Below are 12,355 nucleotides of genomic sequence, written 5' to 3'. Positions count from 1 at the left end.
CCATATAGGTATTTAAATATCTCTATCATAATTGCCCCTTTCCCGCCTTTCCTCAAAAGTATACATATTTAGATCTTTAAATCTGTCCCCATATGCTTTATAATGAAGACCAACTCTATCCTGTTTATATCTTTTTGAAGGTCCGATCTCCAGAATTGTATTCAATCAATAAGGTCTCACCAGAATCATACAGGGGCTTTTTTCCCACTGGCTGTTCCTCTCCCTATGCACTCAACCATCCTTTTAGCTTTTTCCCTCATCTTTTATACCTGTTTGGCCATTTTAAGATCATCACATACTATGACACCCAAGTCCCACTCCTCTTTTGTGCACAAAAGTTCTTCACCCTCTAAACTGTACAGCTCTCTTGGATTTTGCAGCTCAGATGCATAACCCTGCATTTCTTAGCATTAAATTTTAACTGCCAAATTTCAGACCATTCTTCAAACTTCACTAGGTCCTTCCTCATGTTATCCATACTATCAGGGATGTCTGTCCTATTGCAGATTTTGGTATCTTCCACAAAGAGGCAAACCTTACCAGACAGCCCTTCAGCAATATCGCTTACAAAATGTTAAAAAGAACAGGCCAAAGAACCGAACCTTGCAACACACCATTGGTAACATCCCTTTCCTAAGAGTGAGCCCTGTTTGCCACTATCCTCTGTCGCCTTCCAATCAACCAGTTCCTAACCCAGTCTGTCATTTTGGGGCCCATACCAAGGGCACTCAATTTATTAGACACCTGTGTGGTTTGGTCTAACTAGTTATTATTGTTGTTATTATTTGGATCTATTAACCGCCTTTTCATTAAGAGATTCACCCAAAGTGGTTTACAATACATTGAATAGAATTCACATACTCCTAAGTATTTTCCCTATCTGTCCCAGCAGGCTCACAATATAACTATTGTATCTGGGGCAACAGAGTGTTAAGTGATTTGCCCAGAGTCACAAGGAGTAGGCTGGGATCAAACTTGCAACCTCAGGGTGCTGAGGCAGTAGTTCTAACCACTAGGCCACTCCTCCAAAGTGGTATGCTGTGCTCTTTCTCCTTCTTCTCGAAACCTTGGAAATGAGCAGAAGGTGAATCTTAGCTTAATTAAGATACATATCCTTCACTTTCTGCATGCAGATTCAAGGTACACCTTGCCCTCTCTCTGGGTGTACTTGCTGCTCTATGAGAAAGAAGTAGCATGGCAATCTTTACAGGTAACTGGTGGCATCTGCACATCTCTCAATCATAGCTGCTGGGAATCCACCCAACAAACTCATGTTAATGATAAATTTGGTGTCTTCCACAGTGACTGCAAGAGTGGTGTGTATGGTGACCAATAAGTGGATGTGTCTTTACCTAATGCCAGCATAAAACTGAAATACAAACTCAGAGAGAGGCTTTGGAGGAGAGTGAACAGGACACCTAGATCAGTTATTTGATCTTTATTTTCTTTTCCATGGTTGTGGTCCGGTAACCATATTCTAGTCTGATGAGAAATTTAAAAATTCTGAATGTCCATTTAGTTGTTTACTTCTCCCTCTCTCAGTGCCTGATTCAAAGTTCAGCTTCATCGCAGGAGCCTGCCAGGCTTAATGCCTTTATGCAGTCTTTTTATTTGCAGCTTGTTATATCCATAGTGCATTTAATCAAAAAAAGCAGAGATATGTGCATGTAAGCTAAGCTCTGTTTCCTAATCTTAGGGTAAACCCACAGAAGCCTCAGCCGAAGCCAGAATACAAGAATATGGTGAGCTGGATGCCAAAGATTATATCCCGGGAGCTGAAGTGCTGGAGGTGGAACAGGAAGGCAAAGGAGATGGTGAGGAAGGTGAGACTCCTCAGTTACTGCAGCAAGAGATATCTACTGAGAGCATTTTATGTATAATTGAAATGTTAAAGTATTTTTTTGAGCTAAAAGTGCCTATGTCTGTAAGAAATTTGCCTCCTCTAGTCCCATTGAATCTATCAAGGACCTCACGAAGCTACTTTTAGTTGTGAGGCAATGCAGTTTAGTTATGTTTTATCCAACAGTCCTTTCAAGTTATCTGCCTATAGGAAAATGTGGTTGTATTGTTTGTATCCCATATAGGGATTTCCTATATTTTCTTATTTATAACTCATTATATAATATTATATATATAATATGGATTGAATTTAAGTTTGATGAGCAAGATTATAGCAGGTCTGTATGGAGATTTGATAATACAAATTTCCTTGAGGAATTTAAATTAAAAATGATTGAATTTTTTCAAATTAACACTTCAAAAGAAATTACCATAGAAACATTATCGGATGCATTTAAGGCTACCATGAGAGGTAATATTATTTCATATTCAGCATATATTAGAAAACAACTTAAAAAACAATTTTTTAATTTGGAAAAAGAAATTAAACAGTTGGAAGCTAAATTAGTTGAAAAGTGGGAGCAAAGTACCCTACAGGCTATATTAAAAGCAAAGGGTAAATATAATGAGATATCTTCAAAATTGGTAAGGAAAGATTTGTTTTCCCAACAAACTCTGTATTATGGAAGCTCAAATAAGGTGGGAAGATTATTGACAAATTATCTTAAAGCAAAGAAAAGAAGAACAAAAATTATTGCAATAAAGGATGAGAAAGGAGAGACACATAATCAAATTGGTAGTATTTTAAGTCAATTTTTAAATTTTTATAAAGACCTATACTCTTCTGAGCCTTATGAAGATAGGGAAAAAGATGGTTTAGAATTTTTGAAGATAACAGATGGGCTGAAAATTCCTGAGCAAATAAAAAAAGTTTAGAAGAGCCTATATCATTAAAAGAATTGGAAACAGCATTAAAGTCTCTTAGAGTTGGATCCGCTCCAGGTGGTGATGGTTTCACGGTAGAATTTTATAAATCATTTCAAGTTACCCTATTACCTCATCTATTAAATTTATATCAGACTCAATTAACTAAGGGTTGCATTACAGGTACTCTGGTAGAATCATTGACTATAGTTTTGCCAAAGCCAAATAAAGATCCCACGTTGGTTTCAAATTACAGGCCTATCTCGCTAATCAATGTAAATGGAAAACTTTTGGCTAAGACATTGGCTTTATGCTTAGCTAGGGCTCTTCCTTTTATTATTGATATGGACCAAACTGGGTTTGTTGCTAAGAGACACTATCTAATAACACAAGATTGGCTTTCATATGTTGAATTTAACAAAAGCCATGAAGGATCCGGCTTTTTCTGTGTCCTTGGATGCAGAAAAAGCCTTTGATCGGGTGGAATGGACCTTCATGTATCAAGCTATAGAATGGTTTGGAATAGGTTCAAGATTTATACAAATGATTCAAACATTGTATAGCTCCCCCGTTGCAAAATTGTATATTAATAATAATTTTTCAGAACGCTTTAATTTACGGAGGGGGGTTAGACAAGGTTGTCCCCTGTCTCCTTTGTTTTTTTGTATTGTTTTAGAACCCTTGTTATTAGCTATTCAGCAAGTAAAGAAGATACAGGGTTTTCCTTATTCAGATCAGGAATACAAAGTCTCTGCATATGCAGATGATATATTGCTTCATTTGAGAAATCCAGAAACAACCATTCCATGCTTACTTGAATTGATTGAGAAATTTGGAAAATTTTCAGGGTATAAGATAAATTGGAGTAAATCTGAAGTTCTTCCACTAAATGTGTATTGTACAAAAGGCTTGTTTGATTCATTTTCTTTTGTATGGAAGGAAGGTGGATTAAAATACTTAGGAATTTGAATAAAAAATACGCTGGAAGACACAATGAAAGAGAATGAAAAATCTTTATTAAAGAAGGAAACAGAAATGTGCGAGCAATGGAATCCATTACATCTGTCCTGGTGGGGGAGAGTTCAAACTATTAAAATGATGATATTGCCTGTGGTTTGTTATCAGATGTTACCAGTTGTTTTTTTTTTAGGGGTCCATTTATAAAAAGTTAAACAGTATTCTTACAAAATTTGTTTGGCTGGGCAAAACTCCTAGAATTGCTTTAGTATCTTTACAAAAAACAATTGTGGAGGGTGGGGTAAATTTTCCTAATTTTTATAGGTATCATCAAGCCTATATTTTGCGCCAGGGTATGTATTGGGTCCTCCCAGAGCTCATTGATAATACCCCAGACTGGTTGTGGTTGGAATGGCGACTCATGTTCCCTCTACATTTATGTCATGTTCTTAGCATTAAAATGCCTAGATTGTATAAAGAAAACAGAATATTAATGGATACATGGAAAACTCTGCGATATGTCAGTAATTTAACATCTATTCCAATCTATAAATTGAAAAAATCAAACTATATGGTTAAACTCCAAGATTCAAATTGGCGGATTTAAGGTCATCTGGAAGCATTGGATGATAGCAAGTATACGGATTTTAGGTGATGTTATTTCAAATGGTAAACTGCTTGATTTTTTACAGCTGCAACATAAATATGGTCTTAATAAATCACAAAGCTTTACATAGTTGCAACTGAAGCAGGCCATTCAGGCAGGGTTCCCTGAATGGAAAAATCTTAATACGCAATATAGTTTAGAATTTTTATGCTTTCAGGTGGACTTCTTGGGACACCAGGCCGCACAGTGATATAAATTGATAAATGGATTTGTAAATAAAAAACCTAAAACTGGACTTAGGGACATTTGGAGCATTGAGATCAAGCATTAAATTACTGCGTCTCAATGGCCATGAATTTGATCTTGGAGAATGAGATGTACAGTATCCGCATCTATGAGACAAACTTGGTTTTTCCTTTTACATAGAGCATTTTGGACCCCAGTTAGATTACAGAAGTTAAATAGCTCTAAGTCTAATAGATGCTGGCATTGTAATCTTGAGATTGGGACACTAGATCATTTGTTATACTATTGTCCCCTTATCTTGACCTTTTGGAAATCAATCTGGACCCAAATAAATTGTTATTAGAGAATCCTGTGGCTTTCTCGTATGACACGATTCTGTTTGGTATGAGCCAAATTTCATCAAACAATAATAAGCTTTTATTGATTATGACAGGAGTCGCCATACAACATATCACACATAATTGGAAAAATTGGAGCAGGCTTAATTACAGTTTTTGGTGGAACTCATTGTGTCACATCTATAAGATGGAGAGAACAATAGCCATACAAAAATGGAATTATAAAAAATTTAAAGAGATATGGGGGCCATTGACAAATTATTGTAATGAATAGATACCATTCTTCCATTATAAGTATAATACAAATGAAGGGATGGGAGGGGGGAATTCTGAATTTTATTAAATGTTTGGATCAGTTAAAAAGAATATTTCATAGGATATATTGATTGCATATGTTAGGGTAGGGTTGGGAGAGAAGTATTATAGTTAAATTTGACAGAAAATTCAAGTGATGTATTTAATTTCAATTGTCAATTTATTGATACACTTGTTGTAAGATGCAAAAATGAATAAAGATTTATATATATATAAAAAAAAGAAATGTTAAAGTACTTCACCACATGCTTAACGATCATTGCATTTTATGGGACATGGGGGTCAGGCATGGAAGCTACTCCACTTTAATGTGCAAGCAGAGAGGAAGTGTGCCTTGAATGTGTTAGTGATACACATTTAGCTGGATTTTGGGAAACCAGTTTTCAGGTTTCTTTGTCATGAACCACTTTTCCTCTTGTGAGATATTTCCCACTGTTGATTAGACAATGTGCAAGTTTGTTTGCAGGTTCCAGTTGGCCTGGATGTCGAGAAAACTTCCTGAAATCTGTGATTAATCTGTGCTCTAGTCCTGCGGTGTACTAACCTTTTAACTAGTGATACTTGAAATGGGTTTGAGGGTCTCAGTCTACTTGCTTGTATTTAGCATGATTGGTCAAAATCTGTCCTGTAAAAATACAAGTTTGCCACTGGGTTAGATACATGCTGTTCTCCTCCGTATTGCCTTTCAGATGAGTGGGAAAGTACCAGCCTCAGTGACGCTGACAGTGATGGAGAGTGGATTGATGTGCATCATTCTTCGGATGAAGAGCAGCAAGAGATGGTAGGTGCTAAAACTTACAAAAGTACATTGAATTTATAGTGACTGGAAATAAATTCTCCAGCGGTGAGAAAGCAGATTGCTCCTGGACAGTGGCGTAGTAAGGGGGGCGGAGGCGGTCAACCCTGGGTGCCATTTTGGTGGGGGCGCCGGCACCCCTCCTCCTCTCCCCCCTCTGCTTCTTCTCACACCTTCCCCCCATTAAAACCTCTAGCTCTTCGCCAGCGCGAGCAGCAGCTCCAACCTGCTGCTCTCGCCAGCATTGGCTCTCCTGCTGATGTCACTTCCGGGTCCCATGCCAAGGAAGTGACATCAGAAGGAGAGCAAAGCTGGCGTGAGCAGCAGGTTGAAGTTACTGTTCGCACTCTTGAAAAGCTAGAGGTACGGCAGGGGTGGGGTGGGGAAGTGAAGGCATGTGCGTGTGGTGGGGGGAGGTGCGGAGAAGAAATGGGCAGAGAAGAGGGTGGGGTAGGCGCTGCCACTGCTCCTGGATAACCAGTCTTTCATCTGTTACTGAAAATGTTCAGAGAAAAAGTGGTGGCAGCTGTGACATCTAAGTCTTTCAGCACTATCACGAGCCCAGTTAGTGTTGCTGAGAAATACAGATGTTATACAGTGCTACAGTGATCGATCAATGTTTTGAGGGTAGATACCAGTGACTTCAAATTGGGAGGAAGGTTGTTTTGTGGAAAAACACAGAAGAGAGAGAGATGTGTGCATGATTGCAGTTAGTTTATAGTTTATTAATTTGATTTGACATACTGCGTATCCCAAAATAAAAATCTAAATAGTTTTCAAAATAAAAAAAAAAATAAATGATAACTTAGAACATAAGAATAGCCTTAATGGTCTAATGGTCTATCAAGTCCAGTAGTCCGTTCTCAGAGTGTCCAATCCAGGTCCCTAGTACCTGGCCAAAACCCAAGGAGTAGCAACATTTCATGCTACCGATCCAGGGCAAGCGCAACACTAAGGTTAAGAATCAGAGTCTGGAGTAGAGAATGACAAGGTGGCTGTTACCCGCCGAAACAGGGGAGAGAAAAGGATTGGTCGCTGCGGGTACAGGGAGAAGGCCATTGACCGCCCCGTGGAGCGGTGAATGGCCATGTCTCCGCAGTGAAGGGAGGGAACGCGCAAGGTCACCGATCGCGCTCCCTCCCACCATACTGATAGCTGCCACCCGATCGCCAACACTGCCCAAGCATCTCCCTCCCTCCTGATCACCACCTGAGCCCGATCGCTGCCTGAGCATCTCCCTCCCTGCTCCTTACCTTTGCGGCAGGCAATTTCTCTAAATGTGCTCCTACCAGCAGCCGGAGCGTTGAAATCACGTGTGGCTGCCATAAAGGTCATTTCTGACGCAACTGGAAATTGTATCAGAGACGACCTTTCCTGCAGCCACATGCAATTTCAACTCTCCAGCTGCTGGTAGGAAGCACATTTAGAGAAATTGCCTGCTGCGGAGGTAAGGAGCAGGGAGGGAGAAAGGGAGGAAAGAACAGACCCTGAAGGGACCTGGGGAAGGTGGGATGGGCAGGAACAGACGCTGAAGGGAAGTGGGGAAGGTGGGCTAGAGAGGAACAGACACTGAAGGGAACTGGGGAAGGTGGGGTGGGGAGGAACAGATGCTGAAGGGAACTAGGGAAGGTGGGGTGCGGAGGAACAGACGCTGAAGGGAAATGGGGAAGAGAGAGATTCCAGACTATGGGTGGAGCAGAGGGAAGAAGATTGGTGGCAGACCAATTGGGGTGGAAAGTGGAGGGAGAGATGGAAGGGAGAGGCACAGTAACAGAGCATATGGAAGAGACAGAGAAGGCAGACAGTGGATGGAAGGAAATGAATGAGGAGAAGATAAGGAAAGCAGAAACCAGACAACAAAGGTAGAAAAAAAATTTATATTTATATTTATTTTATTTTTTTTGCTTTAGGATAAAGTAGTGTATTAGTTGTGTAGATAAAAATTTATAAACGAAGCCCTGCCAGCTGAACATCTCTTTCTCTAGTTCAGCAGCCAGAACTTTGATTTATAAGGAAGGAATAAGCTAAATATTGCAGTACTGAGGCTTGTAGGGATGGGGTGGGGACAGTGTTGCGGGGATGGGGTGGGGACAGTGGTCACGGGGACGGGGCAGGGACAAGGTCAGTGGTTGCAGGGACGGGGCAGTGATGGGGACAAATTTTTTCCCCGTGTCATTCTCTAGTCTGGAGGCCTCTGTTACAGCCAGTGCATGTAAAATAACATTATCAATAAACACCAACACCAAAAAGGGAGAGAGGAGGTGCAAGAATTGACAAGGAAGTTGTAATGGATTTGTGCTCACCCAGCCCAGCAACCAGAATAGTCAGAAATCCATCAGTGGCTGGTAATAGCCCTAATGGAATGCCCTAGTAAACAAAAAGCTTTCAGCGCCTTTTTCAAGCTTGCATATGAGGTCTCCTTTCAGATGTCAATTGGTAGGCCATTCTGGAGGAGAGGGGCAATGACCTAAAGCTTGATAATGAGAAAAAAACAGATAAGAGTAAACCAAAAAGAAAATTAAACTTTATTTTTGTTCAATATTTGCTCCGGGTGGTTAAAAACATGTTTTGCCTAGGGCTGCTCCAGGGGCACATAAAACACAGCATCTCCAACCTGAGTTTGATAGGCATGTAATATCTCAATATACGCTGATATGTGCACATGCATGTAAATACCATTATTCTAAATATTTACAAGTGTAATGGACACACAAACTTGAGCACCTTTGTTACAGAATTGCCCTCCCAAAGTGCTTACTTAGGAGAAGGCAGCACTCTAAACATTATAGTGGGAACTACAGCATCAGTGTATCTATTAGAAAAATAAACAAGCTAGATTACTACTGATCAATTCTGCACAGACATTGAATGCTAGCAAAATAACCTGGCCTCTTTTATGCATGCAAAACACAGACAGACCCTCACCAAGAATAGGATAAGTAACCACAAACTAAAAATAGAAATTAAGCTGAAACCTTGAAAAAAACCCAACAGATTCTGTAGTGAAGTATCAGAGAAAAAGTGATGCATGTCCCCTTGTATTGTGCAAAACAAAGATAGCAGCTATAAATAATAATAATAATAACTTTATTTTTCTATACCGCCACAATCTTGCAACTTCTAGGCGGTTCACAAAGGAGAAGAGCTGTACAATCAGCGAATTACAGTAGATGAATACAAGGTGGTTGAAAGGAAAAATTATACATAGGTTGAATTATAAGAAATTAACTATTTTACATCTTACAATTGAAAATAGTCGGACACCAGCGAATATCAGGATACAATTATGAAGAGGGAATTTTAGCAAACAGGGAATGTGGACACCTAGTGTGAGGAAGAAATTCAGGATAAGGTGTGGAAGTTATGTTCGCGGGAGAGTGTCTGGCTAGGAGAAGAATTTCTTAAACAAAGTGGTCTTTAGTTCTTTCCGTAAGATGCTTTAGGTCAACCTAGCGGTATCGATGAAATAGCCTAGCCATGATTGCTGTCTACCAGCTTGAAACTTAAAGGTTCTGTCCAGGAAGGTTCAATATCTGCAGCCAGCGATTTTCGGGTATGCAAACAAGTTGTGGTTTTTGGTAGATCTAATGGGGGAATAGAATTCAAAAGCTGATACATTTCAATCACTAAATTAAAAGCAAATTTATTTTTCTACCTTTGTTGTCTGTTGCTGGTCCTGGTAATTCATTCATGTTTTCCTTTGACTTTTCTTAACTGTCTTCCCAGGAGAACAGATGACTCAGGGATGAAACATAGAAACATGATGACAGATAAAGGCCAAGTGACTCATCTAGTCTGCCCATCCGCAGTAACCATTATCTCTATCTCTCTCTAAGAGATCCCACATGCCTATACCAGGCCCTTATGAATTCAGACACAGTCTCTGTCTCCACCACCTTTCGGGAAACTGTTCCATGCATCTACCACTCTTTCTGTAAAAAATTATTTCCTTAGATTATTCCTGAGCTTATCACCTCTTAACTTCATCCTATGCCCTCTTATTCCCGAGCTTCCTTTCAAATGAAAGAGACTCAACTCATGCACATTTATGCCACGTAGGTATCTTCCCTCTCCCGCCTTTCCTCCAAAGTATACAAACTGAGATCTTTAAGTCTTTCCCCATACGCCTTATGAAGAAGATCACGCACCATTTTATTAGCCTTCCTCTGGACCGACTCCATCCTTTTTATATCTTTTTGAAGGTGCAGCCTCCAGAATTGTACACAATATTCTAAATGAGGTCTCGCCAGAGTCTTATACAGGGGCATCAATATCTCCTTTATCTATGGCCATACCCCTTCTTATGCACCCTAGCATCCTTCTAGCTTTCACCATCACCTTTTCAGCCTGTTTGGCCACTTTTAGATCATCACATATAATCACACCCAAGTCCTGCTCTTCTGTCGTGCACATAAGTTCTTCATCCCCTAAACTATGATATGATTGAGGTCTATAAAACACTGAGTGGAGTGGAAAGGGTAGATGTGAATCACTTTTTTACTCCTTCCAAAACTACTAGGACTAGGGGGCATGTGATGAAGCTACTAAGTAGTAAATTAAAACAAACCAAAGAAAATATTCATTGCTGGAGAATGTGGTGAGATCAGGTAGCAGAGCAGGGTTTAAAAAAGGTTTGGATAATTTCCTAAAAGAGAAGTCCATAAGCTGTTATTTTGATGGCTTGGGGAAAGCCACTGCTTATTCCTAGGATAAGCAGCATAAAATTTGTTTTACTACTTGGCATCTAGCTAGGTACTTGGGACCTGGGTTGGAAATAAGATCCTGAGTTTGATGGACTGTCTGTCTGTCCCAGAATGGCAATTCTTATGTTCTTATCTTCTGTCCATTTCTCAGTTTTGTGTCTCCTTCACTTCCTCCCCTACATCTGTCTTTTACATTGATCTTTTCCTTTCAGCTTTCTTCCATTTATTTTTCTGTCCCTCTAACCACTCAAATTACACACCTTACTATACACACCTTACTATCCAGTCTTCAATCTCTCTTTTTACTGCATCTACCCTTTCTATCTTGTTCACTCACTCTGCCCCCCCAGTTCCCATCCTTTTAATACCCCAGTCTTTCATTAACTCACACCTCATTCCCCCCTTCCATTCAACAGCATCCTTCCCTCTGCCTCTCCCTCTTTTCCATCCATGCGGCATCTCTTCTCTCTCCCCTCCCCCTATTGTCCAGCATCAACCTTGTTCCCTACTCCCCAACTAGTCAACCTACTTCCCCCACCACCTGCTGCATCTCTCCTCTGTCACCCTACTCCCTTCTGCATCCAGCATGCTATCCTAGCCTTCCTTTCCCCAAGCCTGAGCCAGCATCTCCCCTCTGCCATTCTATTCTCAACCCATCCTATTCCCAGTCTTCCAGCATCTCATCTCCTTGTTCCTTAGGATCTACAGTAGCAAAAAAGACATAAAAATGATCTGTGCTACCAATGGCTCTGTAGGTCCCACTCCTCAGAAACAGGACGTCCCTATCAGAAGGGGTGGGACTAATACATCCATCAGTGGTGCAGATAAGAGCAGTCCCATAAATGATCACATGATATGTTATTTTAGTTTTCTGGATCTGGCCGGTTGGGGAAGGAAGGAACATGTGGACCTGAGGGCTAGGCACATTTTTGCCTGAACTAAGAGTCAAACTGGCAAGCAGGGTAAATAGAGCTTCCTGATAGTTTGCCTCTAAATCAGGAGAGTAGGTCGTGGATAGACCAGTTCAACTACACTCGGTTCCTTCCTGATCTCACTGGGCTCGTCATGAGCCATAATTTCTTGCTGTACATCTGTTTTTGTTATCTAGCATACTGTCCCTTGGGGGGAAAACAATTATGTAAAGGTACAAAGACGATTGTTTTCTTCTTTACTTGTTTAATTTTATTTGCACCTGCAGGCAGAGAAGTTGAAAGTCATGCCTGTAGAAGAACGAAAAGCAAAAGCGGCTGCAGTCAGCACCAGCCGACTCCTAACACAAGAGGATTTTCAGAAAATCCGCCTTGCCCAGATAGCAACAGAACTGAATGCTGCACCAGGCAAAGCACAGAAGAGGAAGAACATCTCTATAGAGAGTGATGAAGAGAGCAGGTATAAGACAGATGGCCACTCTCCTGCAAGAAAAAGAGAGAGCTGGCTCCCATAGATTGGTCATAGCACTGTGGGTAAAGTTGACTGGTGGTGCTTAGATTGCAGGGTTGATGTTTGTGAACTCCAGGGAAGGAGGGAATATGATAAACAGTACTACAGTAACCGCTGACAAATGTAGCAATGAAAATTAGTCTTGGAGATGGTCTCCTCTCTAACCTTTGGCCGCTGAGAACCCTGGGGT

At 40.5% G+C, this 12,355-nt stretch overlaps 1 protein-coding gene across 2 annotated transcripts in view; it reads left to right on the top strand.

Annotated features, from left to right (window-relative positions):
- The window catches only part of SDAD1 (SDA1 domain containing 1), a 119,125-nt gene that overhangs the window by 81,016 nt on the left and 25,754 nt on the right, over positions 1 to 12,355 (top strand). For both annotated transcript variants that reach the window (XM_033960885.1, XM_033960875.1), the window contains 3 exons: positions 1,697 to 1,823; positions 5,916 to 6,007; positions 11,924 to 12,114. In XM_033960885.1, the coding sequence (XP_033816776.1) occupies positions 1,697 to 1,823; positions 5,916 to 6,007; positions 11,924 to 12,114 (410 nt within the window). The remainder of the gene's footprint in view (positions 1 to 1,696; positions 1,824 to 5,915; positions 6,008 to 11,923; positions 12,115 to 12,355) is intronic.

This window comes from Geotrypetes seraphini, chromosome 1 (assembly GCF_902459505.1).
Source record: "Geotrypetes seraphini chromosome 1, aGeoSer1.1, whole genome shotgun sequence".
Classification (NCBI taxonomy): Eukaryota; Metazoa; Chordata; class Amphibia; order Gymnophiona; family Dermophiidae; genus Geotrypetes; species Geotrypetes seraphini.
The sequence above is the reverse complement of the archived record's forward strand: the minus strand, read 5'-3'. Positions and strand labels throughout refer to the sequence as shown.